This window comes from Eleutherodactylus coqui, chromosome 1 (genome assembly GCF_035609145.1).
Source record: "Eleutherodactylus coqui strain aEleCoq1 chromosome 1, aEleCoq1.hap1, whole genome shotgun sequence".
Classification (NCBI taxonomy): Eukaryota; Metazoa; Chordata; class Amphibia; order Anura; family Eleutherodactylidae; genus Eleutherodactylus; species Eleutherodactylus coqui.
In genome coordinates, this window is record NC_089837.1 from 158,811,576 (window position 1) to 158,835,534 (window position 23,959).

Here is a 23,959-nt window from a genome sequence, read left to right on the forward strand (position 1 = left end):
ATCCGCCGAGCCGAAGCAAGAAAGATCCGGCCGTGAGGAAGAGAAGACTTTCCCCGCCCGCTCCGGATGAGTAAATTCTTTTAAATTCCTATTTTAGGTCTCCCGCGGATCCGGACGGCTTCCATAGGCTTCAATAGAAGCCCGCGGGAGCCGTCCCCGTGGGAGACCCGCATGAAAATGGAGCATGGTCCAGATTTTTTCATGCTCCATTTTTTTTAAAATCACTTTTATTGACCATCCGCGGGTATTTATCTACCCCGTGGGTGGTCAATGCATCCCTATGGGGTGCAGATCCGCGGGCAGGAGAAGAGTTAAAATCTGCTGCGGATTTTAATTCTTCTTTTGCCCGTGGACATGAGCCCTTAGTCGTCTCCACAAGAAGTTATACAAACCTGTATAAGTATATGATTTTATTATATGATTAGGCAATCACATTTTGTCTTTACAAATTAATTTTTTGATTGGAAAATTGCTAATAAACCAACACCCAGAGCAATAACAGATAATGCACCCAAACCCACACCAACAACTACTGCTGCTGATTCTCCTGATTCTTGACAGGGTATGGGCTGCCTATCACACATGCCTAATTGACAAGCCTCGCAAAGCTCAGTATCATGTGGGCCCTCCAGCTTGCCATAAATTCTTGGTGGACGGTCATCACTTACATTTTCATTTCCATAAAATACCCTCTCAATATGACCGACTACATTGCTGATGACTGTTTTTATATTTTCAGATGATATTCTAGGCTCTTGCATTACGTAGCATGACTGACATCCCTGTTTGAAAATCCTCATTGTCACGTTCCCTTGTTTCGGGTATCTGTTGTGAGTCATACGGAACAATATGCGTACTTTGGATGAACTCCAGGAACGTTTGCAAGATGAGCATCCAAAACTAAATGGAAAGATAAAAATAAATAATACACATCAAAAATACTATTTATGGGTTTTTTGCTAAAAAGCAGAAATGATTGATCACTTCATACTCTTAAAACTATTAACACCGTGTCGGCATCCTTCATGGAAATGCATTGTATTCTTGTATTTTTTATATAGTCAAGGTTGCATGTAAAAGTAGTTCATACCACTCCTAGAGGCCCCCACAAGAAGGGAGACTAATCCCGTGTACCCATATTTTAGTAGTAAGTGAGAATCTGCATAAGGGTGCATTCAGACGACCATATATCAGCCCCCAGCCGATATACGGCGTCTCTCTCTGCAGAGGGTGGAGGCTGGAACAGCAGGGAGCAGTGATCTGAGCTCCCGCCCCCTCTCTGCCTTCTCTACGCCCCTCTGCACTATTTGCAAAGAAAGGAGGCGGGACGGGGTGGGGCTAAATTCCGGGAATTAGCTCCGCCTCTCCTCATTGAAAATAGTGCAGGGGGGTGGAGAGGAGGCAGGGAGGAGGCGGGAGCTCAGAGCACTGCTCCTGGCTCTTCCAGCCTCCTCCCCCTGCAGAGAGAGACGCTGTATATCGGCCGGCAGCCGGTATACGGTCGTCTAAATGCGCCCTAAGGGTGTAAGGAACTAACCCAAGGATCCTAGAAAGTACTGTAGATGGAGGCAAACAGGCATCAAGTCCTGGTAATCAGGACCAGCAGGGGCATTTTATTCCTTGCTATGAAACTATCTTACCTCTATGTACTCCTTTGCCTACAGAAACTACACTATAACTTTTTGACCATAAATAGAAAGGCGAACAATGTTCACAAACGTTATCACTTTAGGTTGATTAATCCCTTGATGGGCACTGATATGCGGTAGACTGTGTTAATGCCTTGACCAGGGAGTTGGACCAGATTACCCTAGAGGTCCCTTCCAACTCTACCATTCTATGAGTCTTAATGCCTGCTTAACTCCAGTAGTAACAGCCAGGCTCAGAGAAAACTATTATCTGAGCCATATAACCGTTTGATTTTCAGTCAATAGTCACTACTGGCTCTGAGGTACCTGCATACAGTCAGCCCTGGGGACCAGAATGAACCCCAGGCCTGTCCTTACACAAAGTATGTCATTAGGAGACACTCACAAGTGAGTGAGTGCCACAAAGAATGCGTTATAAATACACAAATCATAATCTTTAGTGGCATGCTAATACATTACAAGTTTAAATTAAAGAGAAAAAATAATAATCCGTTAATAATCAGCTCTTAAATAGTTAATTTAAACTTTGTGAACTATGATCTGTACAGTTAAATACTGCTCTACAATCCCCAGGATACTTTACAAATGTTTCCCGAAAGTGGAACCAAATACTTCCCGATACTTTCTAAATGTATTTTATTTACCTGCCGAATGTTTTCTGTAGAAAGTACTTGTATTTAGCATTTTGTTTTTTCTGAAGATTTTCATCCACCATCAAACTCCACCTACTGGGAACCTCTGATTCATGTATCTCACAGTTGAATTCTTCAATCCAAGTTCTAACATGCATTCTTGGGTAGCAGTTAAGGGAATTTCCTGTCCCTCTATAATAAAACACTGATATTATTTAACAAAATTAAAAACCTTTTTAATGTAACCATGAGAAATCAAAAAGTCACTTCAGACCCTACTGATGTGAATATGTCAAAATTCAGTCCTCAAGACTAGATTTCACGAACAACTCTGGAGGTGAACATTATTGTTTACTTACACAAGTCCCTATAACAGTTCTGAAAATTACACAAGGACCTGGTGATAGCAGTGCAGCTTCAAAGACACTACTGTCATTTTATTTATATATATATATATATATATATATATATATATATATATATATATATATATATATATATTATATATTACACCCCACCAGTCAAAAGTTTTAGAAAACCTCGATTTTTATATATTTTTTTTCCAGTTTTTATTGATATTCATAGTTTACATGTTCTATTTACACATCTTTGAAATGAAAGCATAGAACAAATAAACCAGTTAATTGAATTAAGTGAATAAAAATAATGGATTAACTTTGTTTCACTGAATTAGGCTTCATGCACACGGGCACGCACGTGTGGCAAATCCCACAAGGAACCTTCCCATGCCCGTTGCCAGCGACCCTGCATACCTCTCAGAAGTCTTTTCTTCCATGTGCGGATGTGCCGCCGACACTCCGGCGGCAAATGTGCAGTACTGATATCTCTGCGCCGTCACCTAGGTGATAAAGCGGATCCACGACACTTCCGCAATGCTCGTTGCAGAAGTGCCGTGGCAGGGACGACTTCCATTGACTGCAAATAAATTGAATAAAAAGCGATCATAAAGTCATATTGAACCCTTAACTGCTACTGTACAGCTCACCTGTAAAAAAAAAAACAAGCTGTCACACAGCCCCATCGACAAAAAGCTACGGGGCTCAGACGATGGCAACAGAAAGCAAGTTGAAAAAAAAGTTTTTTTAAAGTAGTTCAACATAAAACATTTGGTATCATCGTAATCCTAATGAACCAGAGTATAAAGATAACATTAATTTGACTGCATCGTCAACGCCATGATAAGAAACACACCCCCACAAAAAAATATTACAAATGGTAATTTTTTTTTTTGTCATTTCTCCCCATTCGGAAGTTTAAAAAATTTTTCAATATGTTATATTGTACATTAAATGGTATCACTAAATGGTTCCTCAAAAAAAACAAAGCCCTCATGCTTCTATTTGAAAGTGGGGATGAAAAAATTGTTCTACTTTTGTGTGCATTTGCGCACCATATGCCCGATATAGGTCTATGGGGGTGCACACCCAATACCCACGTAATTGTATATCGAGGGTTGAAATCTGCAGCATAAATTGGCATGCTGCAAATTTAGAATCCACTGCGTTTTTCAAAAATGCTGTGGATTCGTTTTAGAAAATTTCTGCACTGGTTATATAGAATCAGTATTTGCAATTGTATATACAGTAGCAATTTGGTTCCTGTGTGTAGATATCAGGAAAGATGGCTAACTGAGCTCCCGTGTTGGAAGTTCGTACTGTACCTGCCCAGATCAGTAATGACTACATAAAATACGCATTCCATATCGGAGAAGGCAGCAGCACCCAGATAACTACACTGCTTGATATTTCCACAGAATACCTTTTTATATGTAAGGCATTATAAAAGTTGAAGCTTTTTCATGGTAAAAACAAAAAGATACATTTAGTTACATTTACTTCTAAATTAAACTACAAGTTACTTACAAAATGTTTGAGTTTCCTTTTTACCTCTTCTTGGAAGGTGTGAGCCTTTTTCTTGTCTCTGCAGTGTGGAATGATAGAGTGCCTTTGCTTTTATACTTGCAGTATCTCCTACTACCTGGTAAGAAAATGTTTCTAGGAAGTGAAACTACTGCATTTCAGTTCTTCCCAGGAGTGACGCAGGTTTTAACTCCTTGAGTGGCACACCCAGAAAATTTCCGGGAGGAGCTCCACTGCTCATAGCGACATAGCCCTGAAGATTTCCGGGCTATGTATCACTATGGGAGCTGCAGAGCACAATGCCACAAGCTGTGACAGTGTGCTCTGCCTGCACAGACCCACAGAGAACAAAGCAAGGGCTTTGAAAAACCAGCAGAAGATATTGCTGATATGCCGGCAATCTCCTGCTTTGTTTACAGGTTGCCATAGAGACCATCGGCTTGTCAGAAGCAAGCCGATGGTCTCTGTGGCAGGGAGAGCTGGTTGTTAGCTGTCAGAGGACAGCTAGGTACTAGCTCTTACAGCAGAGATCAGAGAAAACCTCCGATCTCTGCTGTGTTAACCCTTTACATGCTGCAGTCTATGTGACTGCAGCATGTAAAGGGCTGTCACTGCAGCATGTAAAGGGCTGTCACCATCGGACCCCTGGAATGTGATCAGGGGTCCTGATGGGTCCCTGTTGAAGTCCCCTAAAGGCACAAAAAAAAAAATTTAAAAAAAAAAGGAAAAAAATAAAAAAAAAAATTATAAAAACACTTGTCTCCCTTTACAGAGTGGTAGGAAACCCGCCACTCAAGGGGTTAAATCAATATAATCTTGCCTACAAAAAATGGAATGAACTCAATAAAGAATTGCTACGATTCTGTGTAGTTGCCTTTACTCTCAATATGTATTTAAAAACAAAAAAGTGTACACTATGCATAACAGCAGTTAGGGTTCCTTCTCCGGCCTTAGTCAGACGGGCGTTTTTTCCCGCGATTTGCGGATCGCATGACGGATGCGCATCCGCAAATCGCGTGACCGGGGGCGAAAAATCGCCCGAAAATACTGCTCCTAGCCGCGTTTCAATAGAAACGGGCCGGAGCTGTCCAGCGCATTGAATTCAGTGGAGCCGGCAATATAGTGGGGGTTGTTTGCTAAAACTTGCTGACGAGGAACCTGCTGACTAGAATCAGTACCTGGGTTGGAACTAGCACTATAGCTCAGTCAGCTACTGAAAAATCATGCACCGCTTTTAAAAGTGCATCTAATTGGGTCAAGTGATTCAGATATATATTTATGTCTCATCTCTGTATCCATGACCTATACCTAAGCACTTAGGGTTGGAATTTAGCACATAGACCATACTGCCTACAAATCATGCATGGCATCTAGAGTCCTTTTAATTGGGTAAGGAGATTTAGACACACATTTGTGTCTTTTCTCTGCATCACTGACCCAATACGTTAGCTCTAGCACGCCAACTACTCTATACTCCATGTATATCTAATGGAGTATTTTTTTCTGTGCATGATACCAACTCATAAGCGGACCGATAGGTCTAGACAGCGTTCTCCCGATATCTCTTTGGGGGCTTTGTCTGCCTTAACTTCGTGCTTGTATTGATTGGCATACTGGGAAATCAAGACATTTAGTTATGTCACCCCTATGCATCATCTACCTATAGAGCACTAGCATTCAACCAATTTCTAATGATAGAAATCCACCTAGGTGCTTGATATTTTTTTGCATGTATATGATACCTAATAATTTCAGTCAATGCATTAAAAGGAACCTGTCACCAGCTCATAGGACAGATCCCAATTCACAGACGTGACTAACACTAAAAACGTATATTTATTAATAACTGTATTAAAACACATACTGGGCACTACAATGACAACACACATATACCAGGTCCCTCCAAACACTTGATGGTTATAGGAGGTGAATACCAATGGGGGCCTGGAATTGTTTTCCACTCAATAGGAATAAAAAGTAATATTTTTAGATAACAAGAACGCTCTACCCAAGATGGTTTCAAGAGAACATAGGGCGATTCAATATCGGAGCTAAGAGTCCTGAGATGTTTTGTATGTAAGAAGAACAAGATTACGAATTCGACTCTTACGTGTAGAACACTCTCACTATTAGAACTCCAACTCCAAAATTGTTTTAAATACAAGCAAGACAGAATCACCGTTTGGATTCTCACTTGTAGACTTGTTTGGATTCTCACTTATAATGATAAATACTTAGACTCGCTCACTTGTAATGATCAGTACTTAAACTCCGATCAGTACTTAGACTCGCTCACTTGTAGTGATCAGTACTTTGACTCACCATCAGTCTGAGTTTATAGTATAGTGACCGGGATAGATGTCCCTATTATACAGAGGTAGATGTCCCTATTATACAGAGGTTCTATACTCTTAATGCGAACAATGCAGTTGCTCTTACGGTTCAGAGCCGGCGTGGGTGGATTTCTATCATTAGAAATTGGTTGAATGCTAGTGCTCTATAGGTAGATGATGCATAGGGGTGACATAACTAAATGTCTTGATTTCCCAGTATGCCAATCAATACGAGCACGAAGTTAAGGCAGACAAAGCCCCCAAAGAGATATCGGGAGAACGCTGTCTAGACCTATCGGTCCGCTTATGAGTTGGTATCATGCACAGAAAAAATACTCCATTAGATATACATGGAGTATAGAGTAGTTGGCGTGCTAGAGCTAACGTATTGGGTCAGTGATGCAGAGAAAAGACACAAATGTGTGTCTAAATCTCCTTACCCAATTAAAAGGACTCTAGATGCCATGCATGATTTGTAGGCAGTATGGTCTATGTGCTAAATTCCAACCCTAAGTGCTTAGGTATAGGTCATGGATACAGAGATGAGACATAAATGTATGTCTGAATCACTTGACCTAATTAGATGCACTTTTAAAAGCGGTGCATGATTTTTCAGTAGCCGACTGAGCTATAGTGCTAGTTCCAACCCAGGTACTGATATCTGTCAGATAGGCTGACCGGCGGAGATCCATCTGCTGGCTCCTGCTCCCAGGCGGCGGAGATCTGACGCAGGATATCGCAACGCCCGTGGACAGGGGGCCTAAGGCTGCCTGCACACGAACGAGTCGGACTCCGCATGCAGGAGCCCACAGCAAAATACAACCCTGTGCTCAACCGATCTCCAAACCTACCTGTATTTTGTCCTCACAATCTGTACTGCAGATGGTCTGCACTGCTCGCCATTGGACATGCGCAGTACAGATTCTTTTTTTTTAAACTCCGGATTTTCCTGCGTCATCGCTAGACGATGACTTGGAATCCGCAACTTTTCTGTAATGTCAATTGCGGAAGGGCCGTGGGTCGGACAGCTTCCATTAACTTCAATGGAAGCCGTCCAAGCAGAATCCACGAAAAATAGAGGATGCTGCAACTTTTTTCCGCAACTGGAAAATCACAGTTGCTGTCCGCTCGTGTGAGCGGACATGCGGATGCTCCATTGATTTGAATTTGTACGGGATGCTGTGAATTGTCCACGCGGGAGATGATTGCGGATTTCGCAATTCAAGCTCGTTCTTGTGCAGGCGGCCTTAGGGCCTCTTCAGACGGGCGCATGCACAAATATGCTCGCCACTATAAAGTGTAGTTGCGCATGAACCTGTCAAATGTTTTTTTGCTTTTTTTTTTGAATGTTCAAACTTCGCGCTATTGCACAGGTTAAGAGAAAAAGCTAAAAGATAGGTCCTGCCCTAGGAAAGCAGACAGATAGGACAAGGCTTATGTTTTCTCACGCCTAGTGAAAACGAAACTATTGAAATCAATGGTTTCGTTTTGTCACGTTTTGTGGGCATGATTTTTAAAATATGACAAAAACAAAGTCATCTGAAGAGGCCCCAAATGTGGATTTTGATGCAGAACTGCAGGCAGGTTTTAATCCATTTTCAATTCTGCATCAAAATCCGGAGGTAGCTTGTGGATTTTGGTGCAGAATTTACTGTGGCTTGTGGTGCGTTGTGCGTCCAATACGATCCTGTGTGAAAGGTCCCCTAGACCAGTGTTCCCCAACTCCAGTCCTCAGGGATCGCCAACAGGTCATGTTTTCTGGATTTCCTCAGTATTACAGGTGATGTAATTATTGTTGGTGCCTCAGAAATTGCCACAGGTGTTCTTACCATAGGATATCCTGAAAACATGACCTGTTGGTGGTCCATGAGGACTGGAGTTGGGGACCCCTGCCCTAGAGAATAGAAAATTGGATTTCCACCTCAGAAAATGTAGAAAAATAAAAGATACATATAATGGACAGAAATATTTTTATTCTCCATATACACATGAAAATTGACAATGAAAATGTAATAAAAAATGTAGCAAAACGCTGTGTGTGAATCCAGTCGGAGGGCTCTTTCACACGAGCGGATATCGGCCGCTGGTTTCACGGCTGCACGATATATGCTACGATCTGATGCATTGGATTCCAATGCATCAGATCACATGGCCATATTCCCATGGCATAAAAGCACCCAGCTGGGCCAATATAGCGCTGGGCCGAAAAAATAGTTCTGGAACTATCCATCAGGAATACGTCGGCTGCTGCATGGGCTCCTATGGGAGCCAATGACAGAGGCCAAAGAAGGGAGGTGGGAGGGAGTTTAGCAGTGTGACTGCTAAACTTCTTTCTCCTTCTCTTCTCCTCCCCTCCGGCTGTTTTCAATGGGAGAGGGCTGGATGGGGACGGAGCTGAGCTCTGCCCCCGCCCATTGCTGGTTGCAGACATGGGGCGTGAGCTTAGCTCCACCCCTGCCCCCTTCTATTGCCAACAGCCGGAGGGGAGGATAGAGGTAGAGAGCCGGTTAGGGGGAAGGGGTAGCTTAATCAGACAGCCATGAAAACGGCAGGCGATATACGCTCCTGTGAATAAGCCCTTAATTTGGTAAAATTGAATCGGGGTAGTGGAAACAGCAGAAAGTTTCTAGTAAGATTATTTTTTGTGGCAATGATCTCTTACAACGTCAAGTAACAATTGTGACAATATATTTTTGTGAATCCTCTCATCATTAATTGCCAATCAATGAGTCCCACATACGAGGATCAAACAATACACTTGTTAACAGTTCTGGGCCAAAAATGAACTTTTTCTTGATCACAATTATTAAATGTAAAATAAATAGATGTTTTTCATTTAAATTATATTTTTTTTACGTTCTTCCACCATAAACCTGAAAGGAATAAACCAGGAGTGGAGTTTTCCTTTCCAGATATGCTATTTATGATTTTAGCTCCATTTAATGGTGTGTAGCTGCATTACCAAACGCCGCTTATGGGCCAGAGTAGAAATGTTTTAGAAGAAAAAAAAGGGGCAAAAACACATGGGCACATGCGCTAATACACCTCCTGCTAGAGAGCGCATTAGCGAATGCACCAGGTTTTTTTTTGACTATTTAAACCCCACACTATTGTGTGCGAGTTTGAAAAAAAAATAAAAAATCAGAAAGATAGGTCCTGCAGTTTTTCTACATGCGAGAAAGATAAGGCAAGCCCTATCTTTTCTTGCAAGCAGTATTAATGCGCGCTAATGCTAATAGTGAAAACAAAACCATTGAAATCAATGGTTTTCTTTTGTCACGTTATGCGGCTATGATTTTCACGGCTCCATAATGGGTCTAATACACTCAAAACACCCCCATAGAGTTATACAGCACTCAAAAAATGATCTTAAACCAAAACTATCTTGGTGCTGTTGATGAGTTTCAAATTCCTCAGAATTTTCTATATAGATTTCGGTAAACTCTTCCATCTTGTCTTACATCCACAATGAAGCTCCTAGAAGGTATATTTTCTTTAGGCATCTTGTAGATCTTCTCACATATCCTGTTAACAAGCATGCTTATGGCAATTTCTATGTTCTCAGGTATGAACATAGGATGCTCAAAACTTCCAGTATTACATATTTTACACTTCTGCTTGAAGATGTGCATCTTGACCTTCCCGATATTGTCATTTCGCCTTATCTGGAATAATATGTGCACTTTTGAAGAAGCCCAACATCGGCCACATAGCTGGCAACTGAACCTAAAACAAGGGTTAAAACACAAATTATAATAGATTTTTTTTCACCCAAATGTAATATTTAATATTTAAAATTCATCAGTCATTTCTAAAATCTTTTGATAAGTCAAAAGTTTTGATAGATGGGGGGTTTGAATGCTGATACGAAATCACTAAAATTAAGTAGCAAATATGCTCCTACAAACGCTGATGATGTATGCCAGCTGAAGACTGGATCTTAAGAAATCTGTCTAAATACTGATGAATGGCTCACTTTAGGCCGAATGCACATGACCACGTCGGATTCTGCATGGGGGATCCCGCAGCAGAATTCGACCTAGTGCCTGGCCGGTGAGCCCTGCATACCTGTCCGGATACTTTTGTCTTCTGTCCTGCGGATTTTCCGGCCGGGGCACATGTGCAGGACAGATGTAACCACGCGGTCAATAGGCGATAATGCGGATCCCACAGCCTTTCCTTTATGATGATTGCGAAAGGGCTGTGGGAAGGACAGCTTTCATTGACTTAGGGCTCATTCAGACGATCGTGTTTATGTGCGTACATACGCGCGCACAAAACCGCAGGTCCATTAGAACCATTGGTTTCCTATGGTGTGTTCACATGTCCGTATTTTACAGGTGTGTAAACGCGCGCACCTGCAAAAGAGAAGACTTGCATGCACCATAGTTTCATGTTGCGTGTAAATATTTCCCGCAGGGAGTCCCCTCATTACTGAACCCTGTGACAGCACTGTCCCGCGGGGAGTAAAGAATCCCCTGTCACAGGCGCAGAAGCGCGATGTACTCCCATTGCTTTCAATAGGGCCGCCGCTGCCGGCAGCCCCATTGAAAGCAATGGGCTGCCGGCAACCCCTGCAGTGATTTTCAAGGTAGGGCTTTAAATGTTTAAATGTAAGCCCTTCCCTGAAAATCATCCCTAGCTGCTGTGAATGAAAAAAATATACTCACCTCTGCGCCGCTGTCCAGCTTGGAGCGTCTAGCCGCTTGGTCCACTTGCACAGCTCTGAAGCTCTTTCTGCAGGAAGGGATTTAAAATCCCCGCCTGCTGAAAAGGCTTTGCCTGTCTGGATTCTTAGTCAATCACAGACAGTGCTCAGCCATTCATTGAATTATGAATGGCTGAACGCTGCCTGTGATTGGCTTAGCGCTGTGACCAATCACAGGCAGCGCTCAGCTGTCATTCAATATATGGCTGAGCGCTCAGCCAATCAGACACAACTTGCTGAAAGAGCTTCAGAGCTGTACAGGGGGAACAAACAGCTAAACACGCCTGAGCCCGACAGGGGCAGAGAGGTGAGTATATATTTTTACATATGCTACAGCTGATTTTCAGGGAAGGGCTTATATTTAAAGCCCTTTCCCGAAAATCACTGCAGGGGGTGCCTGCAGATCATTGCTTTCTATGATACTGTTGGCAGCAGCGGCAACCCCCATTGAAAGCAATTGGCATTGAGGTGTGTTTACGCGTTTTTCTGTACATCTGTGCAGCGCTGGGTTTTGTGTAGCATGGATGTGTGCAAAACAACGCTCATGTATACGAGGCCTTAAATGGAAGCCATCTGCATGAAATCTGGTTCGAAATAGACCATACTGCGATTTTCCTCCTGCAAGTGGAAAATCGCAATTGATCTCTGCTCGTGGCCATGGAACCCCGCTTTTACATTGGATGCTATGGCAGTTATTTGCTGCAGAATCTAGAGGTAGATGTTCGCTGCGGATTCACTATGTTGCCCCCACGGCAAAGTTTTCTCCTGTGTCATATTCCGCAAAAGAAACAAACAGTGTCAGGTTTGGTGTCCCAGAGATTAGACCTAGATCCGAGAGATATACCATTACTTTATAAAGCGAAAATAAACCTGTAAAGGGGTTGTCTCGCGAAAGCAAGTGGGGTTAAGTACTTCTGTATGGACATATTAATGCACTTTGTAATATACATCGTGCATTAAATATGAGCCATACAGAAGTTATTCACTTACCTTCCCTGTGCTGGCGTCCATGGCTCCGTCTAATTTCAGCGTCTAATCTCCTTATTAGACGCGCTTGCGCAGAAGGGTCTTCTCCCATCTCTTCGGTCCGTCACGAGCTGCATTCTGGCCCCGCCCCCTTGTACGCGTCATCGCGTAGCTCCGCCCCGTCACATGTGCCGATTCCAGCCTCCTGATTGGAGACGGGAGAAGACCCTTCTGCGCAAGCGCGTCTAATCGGGAGATTAGACGCTGAAATTAGACGGAGCCATGGAGACGGGGACGCCAGCGCAGGGAAGGTAAGTGAATAACTTCTGTATGGCTCATATTTAATGCACGATGTATATTACAAAGTGCATTAATATGGCCATACAGAAGTACTTAACCCCACTTGCTTTCGCGAGACAACCCCTTTAAGGTTATATTAAAACAGGCATAAAAGTGATTTCTGATCCTTTTTGGATCCTCACATTTCTTGCCAAAATACAGAGTGCATTCACACTAAAGAACATAATACAGTTCTGTTACTGTGCCTTCCAACAGGTTTGCTGATAGAACATAGAGCACATAATAGGCTGCGTTAACACGCCCGTAATAAGATTATTCACTGTAGTGCAAAGAGGAAAGTTTTATCTACTTTGTTACCTACCTGGCAAATGAGCACACAGTATACTGCAACCAGCGATTCTGCTTCTGGAAACTTTCTTCTATATCCAAGCTCCAGAAATGTAGGATTCCTCTCGCCATTAACTCATTCTGAAAAGCGTCTTTCCAAGCGTCTTCAATCATCTTTCATGAATTTCATGGACTGAATATCAGTAATGCGTACTCTACCCTGTAGCCAATAGTGAGGTGTGCATTTTATTATCAGGAAACGAAACTAACACTTAAATCAATAGTCATCCAGCTATCAGCTGCTGCTTCAACAACTAATCTGTGCCAGTGTAAGGATCGGTATGGGCAGGCCAATGAGGTGAAAGTGTTGAGCCCCTCCTCAGTTGTTAAAGCAGTTTAATACAATAGAAACTTATCTTGAAGTTTTAGGTCAACATTTTTTTCGATGCTATGCCTTTCATAACAATTATGACACTGCACATTGTAATGGTGGAAAACAATGTTCATGGCAAGATTGTAACAACAGTGGATATTACAAAGCGTTAGCAGTTGATTACACATCACTGTAACATACATTCACATTAGAGATGAGTGAGCATACTCGCTAAGGCTAACTACTCGAGCGAGTAGTGCCTTAGCAGAGTACCTGCCCGCTCGTCTCTAAAGGTTCGGCTGCCGGCGCGGGTGACAGGTGAGTTGCGGCAGTGAGCAGGGGGGTTTGTGGGGGAGAGAGAGATCTCCCCACCGTTCCTCCCCGCTCTCCCCTGCCACCCCCCGCCGGCAGCCGAATCTTTAGAGACGAGCGGGCAGATACTCGACTAAGGCACTACTCGCTCGAGTAGTTAGCCTTAGCGAGTATACTCGCTAATCTCTAATTCACATCATTAAAGACAACATTAGAAGCGTAGCTTCTTATCGGGGTGGTCTTGGTATGTAGTACAGAAGGATGAGATGGGTAACGTAGTCCGATGGAAAGCCAGAAGTCAGCAACGGATGCAGTATGCAGTACAGAAGGATGAGGCAGGTAGCATTGTTGGGAGTGAAGCCAGGAGTCGTTATCAGGAAGTCTTCAAGTCACTTGTAGTGGAGAAGGAGGAGAGGCTGTGGAGCAAAATAATCTGACACAGAGAGTGGCAGGGCCAGGCTTTTATAGGAAGTGCTAATTAGCAGCAGGACAGAGAGGGAGGAACTAGATCAGGAGCCAGGACAATGCTATGATCAGCAGAGGAGTTTGTCCAGCAAGCTGGATAGCTCACTGGGGAGAGAAACCATCTGGAGCACAGGAGGTCCAGGGTTTGATCCCTGGCAAGGAGTTTGGGTTCATTGTGCTTACAGGTAAAATGTAACAGTATCCTCTGTTTCCTATCTAATGTGTAGAGAAAGTCTCCCAACCCTCCCAGAAAAAACAGCAGACCTGTGTCCCCAAGGCTAGGTTCATACCACTTGTATAGTTTTTCTCCCCAAAAAATAAATGTACAGCAAAAAAAGGTTGCAAGTCTATGTCAATTACATGTTTGTTTTGGCGGATCGTCATATTGATCTGTCAAGAAGGTATACCAGTAAAAACAGTTTTTCTTCTTTTTGAGAAAGTTAAGCTTTTACTCTGCAAATGTATTTCAATACAGCTACCTGAGTTTACTGTCTGCCCTTGACTTCCATAATAGAAAAAAAGTATACGCCTTAGTCAGACGGGCGTTTTTTCGCGCGATTTGCGCATCACATGTCGCATGCGCAAATCGCGTGACCGGCGGCGAAAAATCACGGGAAAAATCTGCACCTAGCCGCGTTAATCATCGCAGCAAAACGCCCGTCTGACCGAAGAAAAATCGCCGTGCGCATCAAAATGCGCATGAAACTTCGACTGGCCGGCGAAAAAAATGATTTTGGTGCGCACATAAAACGCCGAACGCAGATAGGCGCGATCTGCGAATCGTCGTGCCCTATAATTTATCGCATATCCGCATAAAAAGCGGACATGTGACCGATACCATAGCGAACCATTGGTTCTATATATGCGCGAATCGCGTGCGCAAATCGTGCGAAAAAACGCCCGTCTGACTAAGGCCTTACAGTGCGTTTCGTTTCTACGGCGCACAAACTGCAACAAGCATGACATGATAACTTTATTCTATGGGTCGGTACGATTGCTACGATACTAAACTTGTATAGTTTTTTTTTACTATACTCCTCTTTTTTTTTTTTCAAAGACATTTAATTTTTTTCAATTATTTTCTGCCGTCATCTTGTGCGTGTAATAACTTTTTTATTTTTCCGTCGACATATTTGAACGAGGGCTCATTTTTTGCGAGATGTCCTGTAGTTGCCAATAGTACCAATTCGGAAAACATATGACTTTTTGATCGCTTTTTATTGCGTTTCTTCTGGGAGACAGGGTAACTGAAAGTGCATTTCTGGCGTTCTTTTTTTTTTTTTCGGACAACGTTCACCATGCAGGAAAAAATATGCACTACTTTGATAGATCGTACTTTTACGGACGCGGCAATACCAAATATGTATTTTTATTTTATGATTTAGATTTTTTAATAATAGATATGGCAAAAGGGGGGTGATTTAAACTTTTTATATAACGTTATTATTTTTTTACAATTAATAAAACTTTATTGATTTTTTTTTTTTACTTTACTTTAAAGTCCCCCTGGGGGACTACAACCAGCGATGCTTTGACCGCTCCTGCAGTATGACATAATGCTATAGCATTACGTCATACTGCTATTTGACAGGCAGTCTATCAAGCCACCCCACGGGCCCCCGTCTGCCATGACACCTGCATGGCTCCCCCGATCTCACCGGGGGATTTAAATGCCACTGAATTGATAGCAGCATTTAAGGGTTAATATTAGAGATGAGCGAACCTACTCAGCCACGCCCCTTTTTCGCCCGAGCACCGCGATTTTTGAGTACTCCTGTACTAGGGCGAAAAGATTCGGGGGGCGCCGTGGATGAGTGGGGGGTTGAAGTGGGGGGGAGAGGGAGAGAGAGAGGGCTCCCCCCTGTTCCCTGCTGCTACCCCCCGCTCCGCCACGCCTCCCCCCGGCGCCCCCAGAATCTTTTCACCCGAGTACGGAAGTACCCGAAAACCGCGGTGCTCGATCGAGTAATTACTCGAAACAAGTAGGTTCGCTCATCTCTAGTTAATATCCGCGATCGCCCTGCGACCTCTCTGCATACATACCCCGACGCTCCAAGAAGTAAATGTACGTCCTGGAGCTGGAAGGGGTTGAAGTGACCCTCCAGTTTCCAGACAAAATTCTAGCCCAGGTCTGGAGGGTGGGGCGATAGTTTATTTTACCTGTAATTTATTTTGCCAACTGTTTTTTAGTTATACCAGTTCTTACTCATGATAATGTGTAACAAAAATGGCCATCACCATCTTCAGACTAGCTAAGCATCCATAGTGCATTGGTAGTGTTAGGAATTTCAATGCACTATACCTGCTCTGTGGTTGGACACAATTGGACATAATTTTGTTCCAAAACCAGAGGAGCTGCTTTAAAAAAATGTTATGATCCTCCCCTTGAATAATTAAAAAGCATTGATACGAACATAAACTTATTGCAAACCTCGGGGATAAAAAGAGGGAAAGGAAAGAAATTGGAAGAAAGGCTCTGACAACAGTGATGACATGGTGAACTGTGGTGCAGGGAGCTGACAGCTCCTTCTTTCATCGTTGCATTCAGCTATATCTGTTTTCTGATACAGTTGAAATTGGGACAATTGGCATACATTCTAGGAAAGTTCCCAAAATCCTAGATTATTCTGCTGAATCCACAAAGGTTTCAAAGCATGATGATAGTCATTCATGAACAGCAGGTCCTCATTTTAAGAAGGAGCGCCCCTTAAAAGACTATGAGAGACACTGTTCTAGTAGAATGAGCACTGCCATACTACCCCTCTGAATGACCCGATTATTGAATGACGTGTGTCAGTAAATGGGGAGATGGAGCAATAACTCCTCAGCGCCCCCTATTCCTGCAAGTCAATGTCAGACTTTTTTTTTTCTCTAAACAATGCTTTTAATTAGTTTTGGCAGTAATAATTAATAAAAAAAATCAAAGCAATATATTCATGCAGGTAAATAAACTAGAAAAATAAACTTGAAACAAGTCTAACATTTTGAAACTCAAAATATGAACAGGTCAACTGGTCAAGTTTGTAGTTTCACCTGTCCTGTATAATAAGATAGAGTGACTATGATAGTAAGGGAATGGTTAATTGATTCTCATTAGAGTATTAGATTCAGGAAAAAGCAGTAAGAGCTCAGGAGCCACACCACCCAGTTATGTCGGAACCTCTCTTTTCTGGTGAAAGCACTTGAGTGTATGCCTTCATACCAACAGTTAATGTTGACTGACTTAATTATGTCAGAGATGTAGTTACCATTCCAATGTTGGGCGATATCTGACCTACATGCAATCAAGATGTGCATAATTGGGGTACGTAGGGTATCTGGGATCTGATCCACATCTAGGTTTAAAAGGGCCAGAGCAGGATTAAGTGACATCTGGATGTTACTGAAATTAGTAGTAAGTTGGAAGGCCTGGCCCCAGAGTCTGGAGACGTACGGACAATCCCACCACAGGTGCAGCATGGTACCGTCCACTGCTCCACACAGCCTGCAATTACTGGAGAAACTGGGAGCAAATTTTTTCAATGAGCATGGCATTACATACCATCCATATAAGATTTTGTGGGAGTTCTCAAAGTGGTTTGCACATTTAGAAACTGAGCCAACCACGAAGTACGCCTCATACCATTGGTTGTCAGACATCTGAATATTCAGATCATCTTCCCATTTTTTTATTGATGGTTTCCATTGGGTGATCTATTGGGGGTGGTTTAGAATGGCATAGCAGGTGGATAATCCTTTGTTAGAGCCTTGTAGGGATGATAGCCTTGCATCGAGTTTGGATGGCACATTAATTCTTGTAGGAGGGAGAAATGGCTTTAGAAGGTGACAAATTTGTAAATGTTTGAAGAGATCCAGTTTAGGGATGTTGAATTTATTTGATAGTTCTAGGAATGTTAGAAAGCGCCCATCCTCCCAAAGTCGACCAATATGTGTTAGGCCTAATCATTTCCATTTGGAAAGACATAAGACTCTCAATGGCAGCATCAAGTATGGTTATTTCAGCCTTGTGCAGTGGTAAAGAAATTAATTTTAGTTTTTGGGTCACTACATTCCAGACAATTGCAACTGCAAGTAGAGTGGATGAGGTGAGAGGTGGTTTGCAATTAAAATATAGGTGAACTAATAATTGGTGTTTTAGGGAATGGTTGTTTAGCCTATATTTCTCAGTGGATACACACTCTTTCATAGGGTCATTTACCAACAAGAATCTGAGTTGATCTCAGATGGTGGCCCGGTAGTATTCAATAATATAAGAGGACCCGGGGCCTCCATTTATACGCTGAATGTATAAAATGTCTCTTCTTACCCGGAGTTTCTTTTTCCCTCAAATAAAGGCCAAAAGTATGGATTGAATATCTTTAAGAAAAGAGATTGAGAAGGAGATAGAGAAATTGCAGAATAGATGCGTTAGGGAGAATTATTGTTTTGATGGCTAAAATTCTACCTAACCAAGAAATCCCATATGTTTTTAATTTTATTTAATTCCGATTTGATGGATATTAGAAGGGATTTGTAGTTTTGGTCAAATTGTTTGGATGAGGGGGAAGTTAAGTGTATACCTAAATAGGCAAGAGCATGCTCAGTCCAGTTATGTTTCTTTGCAAGGGAGGAAATTAAAGATTTTTTAATTCCTATGTTTAGCATAAGAGTTTTGGAGCTATTATTTTGTAGGAAGAGATTTCAAAAATTTGTTCATTAGAGTATTTACTGCCGCTAACGATATAGTTGGGTTTGATAAGGCTAATATAATGTCATCAGCATATAAACCAATTTTGTGTGATCTCTAGTACCCACCCTGATTCCAGAGACATCTAAGGAGGACCTAATATGTTCCGAAAATGCTTCCATTACGAGGGTTAAGAGCAATGGTTACATAGAACATCCATCCCTGATATCATTACTTATCTGGAAGGTTTTAGACTTGAAGCTTGAGGAATAGACACGGGTATTACATGAGGAGTATAAGGACATTGTGGCAGTCAGGAAATTTCCCCCAAACCCAATTCTCTCAAGGTCAGCTCTAAAATAACCCCAGTGCACCCTGTCGAATGCTTTCTCCGCATCAAGTGATAAGAGTAGTGAAGGAACACGGCCGGACTCAGCCAGTTCCACCAGGTTAATAAATATCCTAGACGTGGTAAGATGCAGCTAAGTCTTGTGGCCAAAATTTTTGCGAAGATTTTCACATCTGAATTCAGAAGTGAGATGGGCCTGAAATTTTCAAAGGGTGGTGTTTGTTAACCCGCTTTGGGGAGAGTAACGATCAAGGCGCTCAGCATCTCTGGAGTAAAAGAGGACGAATCAGTAGCGTAGTTGAAAATGTTTAGGAGATATGGGGCCAGGATGCTTTCAAACTTTTTGTAGTACTCATTAGACAGGCCGTAAGGTCCACAGGACTTATTTAGCTTTAGGGAAGATTTCTAATGTGGTTATCTCTTTATTAAGGAATAAAGATTGTGCTTTTGAGAGGTGAAGGAGGTTTTGTTCAGGAATTTTTGTAGAGGGCGTTCTAGTAGAATGTGAACTACTCTGCAATCTCGCTAGGGTTGATAAATTTGTTGCCACAGTTATGAAATAGAAATGGGTTTCTAGTAGAGATGAGCGAACGTACTCGTCCGAGCTTGATATTCGTGCGAATATTAGGGTGTTCGGGATGCTCGTTACTCGTAACGAGTACCACGCGGTGTTCTGGTTACTTTCAGTTTCCTCTCTGAGACGTTAGCGCGCTTTTCTGGCCAATTGAAAGACAGGGAAGGCATTACAACTTCCCCCTGTGACGTTCAAGCCCAATACCACCCCCCTGCTGTGAGTGGCTGGGGCGATCAGATGTCACCCGAGTATAAAAATCGGCCTCTCCCGCGGCTCGCCACACATGCCTTGTGACTTAGCTGAGGGAAAGTGCTGCTGCTGGTGCTGCTGTAGGGAGAGCGTTAGGAGTCAGTGTAGGCTTCAAGAACCCCAACGGCCCTTCTCAGGGCCACATCTACTAGTGTGCAGTACTGTGTTAGCACAGTATTTTTTTTGTCCAAAATTGGATCTGCAGAGCATTGCGCCCTGCAATAGGGACAGAAGTAGGGGTTAGGCAGGGAGAGTGTTAGGAGTTAGTGTAGGCTTCAAGAACCCCAACGGTCCTTTCTAGGGCCACTTCTATCCGTGTGCAGTACTGTCCAGGCTGCTGTTAGCAGTGTTGCATTTTTTTTTTTTTTTTCTCAAAACCGGCTGTGCAGAGCATTGCACCCGGCATTAATACTACAGGGATAGAATTGTGTAGGCAGGGCCAGAAGACATTTATTATTCATTGAATACACGCAGTGGGGTCTTCCCTTTGCTAAAAAGGAAAAAAATTATATTTGGCCTGCCTGTGTCAGTCCTAAGGTCTCCGTGTACGTGTGTGCTGCGTGTACAACGTACAAAAATCAGACGCAACCAGCTACGCTTTACTGCAGCCTAGCGCCATTGTCTTTCCTGACTGGCAAATACCTGCTCTGCTAGATTTAATAACTCTGCTACACTATACTTGTGTGACACTTTTTGAGGGCCACACCACAGATATTAAACTTCTTGTTTTTCATTGAATACACGCAGTGGGGTCTTCCCTAAGCTAAAAAGGAAAAAAATTATATTTGGCCTGCCTGTGTCAGTCCTAAGGTCTCCGTGTACGTGTGTGCTGCGTGTACAACGTACAAAAATCAGACGCAACCAGCTACGCTTTACTGCAGCCTAGCGCCATTGTCTTTCCTGACTGGCAAATACCTGCTCTGCTAGATTTAATAACTCTGCTACACTATACTTGTGTGACACTTTTTGAGGGCCACACCACAGATATTAAACTTCTTGTTTTTCATTGAATACACGCAGTGGGGTCTTCCCTAAGCTAAAAAGGAAAAAAATTATATTTGGCCTGCCTGTGTCATTCCTAAGGTCTCCGTGTACGTGTGTGCTGCGTGTACAACGTACAAAAATCAGACGCAACCAGCTACGCTTTACTGCAGCCTAGCGCCATTGTCTTTCCTGACTGGCAAATACCTGCTCTGCTAGAGTTAATAACTCTGCTACACTATACTTGTGTGACACTTTTTGAGGGCCACACCACAGATATTAAACTTCTTGTTTTTCATTGAATACACGCAGTGGGGTCTTCCCTTTGCAAAAAAGCGAAAACATTATATTTGGCCTGCAGGCTTGCGCCAATTTATTTCCTGCCTGGGAAATCAAATCACTGGTAATACAGCATGCTGAGGGGTAGGGGTAAGCCTAGAGGACGTGGACGTGGACGTGGCCGAGGACGCGGAGGGCCAAGCGAGGGTGTGGGCACAGGCCGAGCTCCTGATCCAGGTGTGTCGCAGCCGACTGCTGCGCGATTAGGAGAGAGGCATGTTTCTGGCGTCCCCACATTCATCGCCTAATTAATGGGTCCACGCGGGAGACCTTTATTAGAAAATGAGCAGTGTGAGCAGGTCCTGTCCTGGATGGCAGAAAATGCTTCAAGCAAGCTATCATCCACCCACAGTTCTGCGCCGTCCAGTGCTGCAAATCCGAATCCTCTGTCTGCTGCTCCTCCTTCCTCCCAGCCTCCTCACTCCACTACAATGACACCTGCTCAGGAGCGGGAACACTCCCAGGAACTGTTCTCGGGCCCCTGCTTAGATTGGGCAGCAGTGGTTCCTCTCCCACCAGAGGAGTTTATCGTCACTGATGCCCAACCATTCGAAAGTTCCCGGGGTCCAGGGGAAGAGGCTGGGGACTTCCGCCAACTGTCTCAAGAACTTTCTGTGGGTGAGGAGGACGATGACGATGAGACACAGTTGTCTTGCAGTGAGGTAGTAGTAAGGGCAGTAAGTCCAAGGGAGCAGCGCACAGAGGATTCGGAGGAAGAGCAGCAGGACGATGAGGTGACTGACCCCACCTGGTGTGCAACGCCTACTCAGGACAGGTCTTCAGAGGGGGAGGCAAGGGCATCAGCAGGGCATGTTGCAAGAGGCAGTGCGGCGGCCAGGGGTAGAGGCAGGGCCAGACCGAATAATCCACCAAGTGTTTCCCAAAGCACACCCTCGCGCCATGCCACCCTGCAGAGGCCGAGGTGCTCTAAGGTCTGGCAGTTTTTCACAGAGACGCCTGACGACCGACGAACAGTGGTGTGCAACCTTTGTCGCGCCAAGATCAGCCGGGGAGCCACCACCAACAGCCTCACCACCACCAGCATGCGCAGACATATGATGGCCAAGCACCCCACAAGGTGGGACGAAGGCCGTTCACCGCCTCCGGTTTGCACCGCTGCCTCTCCCCCTGTGCCCCAACCTGCCACTGAGATCCAACCTCCCTCTCAGGACACAGGCACAACCGTCTCATGGCCTGCACCCACACCCTCACCTCCGCTGTCCTCGGCCCCATCCACCAATGTCTCGCACCGCACAGTCCAGCCGTCGCTAGCGCAAGTGTTGGAGCGCAAGCGCAAGTACGCCACCGCGCACCCGCACGCTCAATCGTTAACTGTCCACATAGCCAAATTTATCAGCCTTGAGATGCTGCCGTATAGGGTTGTGGAAACGGAGTCCTTCAAAGCTATGATGGCGGCGGCGGCCCCGCGCTACTCAGTTCCCAGTCGCCACTACTTTTCCCGATGTGCCGTCCCAGCCCTGCACGACCACGTCTCCCGCAACATTGTACGCGCCCTCACCAATGCGGTTAGTGGCAAGGTCCACTTAACTACGGACACGTGGACAAGCACAGGCGGGCAGGGCCACTACATCTCCCTGACGGCACATTGGGTGAATTTAGTGGAGGCTGGGACAGAGTCAGAGCCTGGGACCGCTCACGTCCTACCCACCCCCAGAATTGCGGGCCCCAGCTCGGTGGTGGTATCTGCGGCGGTGTATGCTTCCTCCACTAAACCACCCTCCTCCTCCTCCTCCTCCTCAACCTCTGTCTCGCAATCTAGATGTGTCAGCAGCAGCAGGACGTCGCCAGTAGTCGGTGTCGCGCGGCGTGGCAGCACAGCGGTGGGCAAGCGTCAGCAGGCCGTGCTGAAACTACTCAGCTTAGGAGATAGGAGGCACACGGCCCACGAACTGCTGCAGGGTCTGACAGAGCAGACCGACCGTTGGCTTGCGCCGCTGAGCCTCCAACCGGGCATGGTCGTGTGTGACAACGGCCGTAACCTGGTGGCGGCTCTGCAGCTCGGCAGCCTCACGCACGTGCCATGCCTGGCCCACGTCTTTAATTTGGTGGTTCAGCGCTTTCTGAAAAGCTACCCACGCTTGTCAGACCTGCTCGTAAAGGTGCGCCGGCTCTGCGCACATTTCCGCAAGTCCCACACGGACGCTGCCACCCTGCGCACCCTGCAACATCGCTTTAATCTGCCAGTGCACCGACTGCTGTGCGACGTGCCCACACGGTGGAACTCTACGCTCCACATGTTGGCTAGGCTCTATGAGCAGAGTAGAGCTATAGTGGAATACCAACTCCAACATGGGCGGCGCAGTGGGAGTCAGCCTCCTCAATTCTTTTCAGAAGAGTGGGCCTGGTTGGCAGACATCTGCCAGGTCCTTCGAAACTTTGAGCAGTCTACCCAGGTGGTGAGCGGCGATGCTGCAATCATTAGCGTCACCATTCCTCTGCTATGCATCTTGAGAAGTTCCCTGCAAACCATAAAGGCAGCCGCTTTGCGCTCGGAAACAGAGCCGGGGGAAGACAGTATGTCGCTGGATAGTCAGAGCACCTTTCTGTCTATATCTCAGCGCGTTCAGGAGGAGGATGAGGAGGAGGGGGAAGAGACAGCTTGGCCCACTGCTGACGGTACCCATGCTGCTTGCCTGTCATCCTTTCAGCGTGTATGGCCTGAGGAGGAGGAGGAGGAGGATCCTGAAAGTGATCTTCCTAGTGCGGACAGCCATGTGTTGCGTACAGGTACCCTGGCACACATGGCTGACTTCATGTTAGGATGCCTTTCTTGTGACCCTCGCATTCAACGCATTCTGGCCACTACGGATTACTGGGTGTACACACTGCTCGACC

General features: G+C 44.6%; 1 protein-coding gene across 5 annotated transcripts; it reads right to left on the reverse strand.

Moving 5' to 3' along the window:
- Window positions 1–395: 395 nt before the first annotated feature.
- LOC136627301 (receptor-transporting protein 4-like) lies at window positions 396–4,332 on the reverse strand. 5 transcript variants are annotated; one of them, XM_066602291.1, is made up of 4 exons: window positions 4,165–4,332; window positions 3,055–3,217; window positions 2,294–2,473; window positions 396–900 (listed from the first exon to the last, which is right to left on the reverse strand). In XM_066602291.1, exons 2-4 carry the CDS (start codon window positions 3,075–3,077, stop codon window positions 450–452), a joined length of 654 nt encoding a protein of 217 aa, XP_066458388.1. In that variant the 5' UTR covers window positions 3,078–3,217; window positions 4,165–4,332; the 3' UTR covers window positions 396–449. The 5 variants fall into 5 exon arrangements, with proteins under 5 accessions (XP_066458388.1, XP_066458396.1, XP_066458405.1 ...); XM_066602299.1 differs by having other exon boundaries at window positions 4,189–4,318; XM_066602308.1 differs by lacking the exon at window positions 3,055–3,217 and having other exon boundaries at window positions 4,165–4,330.
- Between the last annotated feature and the right edge of the window lie 19,627 nt (window positions 4,333–23,959).

What these genes read in the sequence shown, in the direction of transcription:
- LOC136627301 (XM_066602291.1), bottom strand. Translation starts at nt 3,077, where the DNA reads ATGGAAGAAAAGACTTCTGAGAG. An exon ending in GAAGAAAAGACTTCTGAGAG is followed by an intron (nt 2,474 to 3,054) that starts GTATGCAGGGTC and finishes GTTTTATTATAG; the next exon opens with AGGGACAGGAAATTCCCTTA. An exon ending in CTACAGAAAACATTCGGCAG is followed by an intron (nt 901 to 2,293) that starts GTAAATAAAATA and finishes CTTTCCATTTAG; the next exon opens with TTTTGGATGCTCATCTTGCA.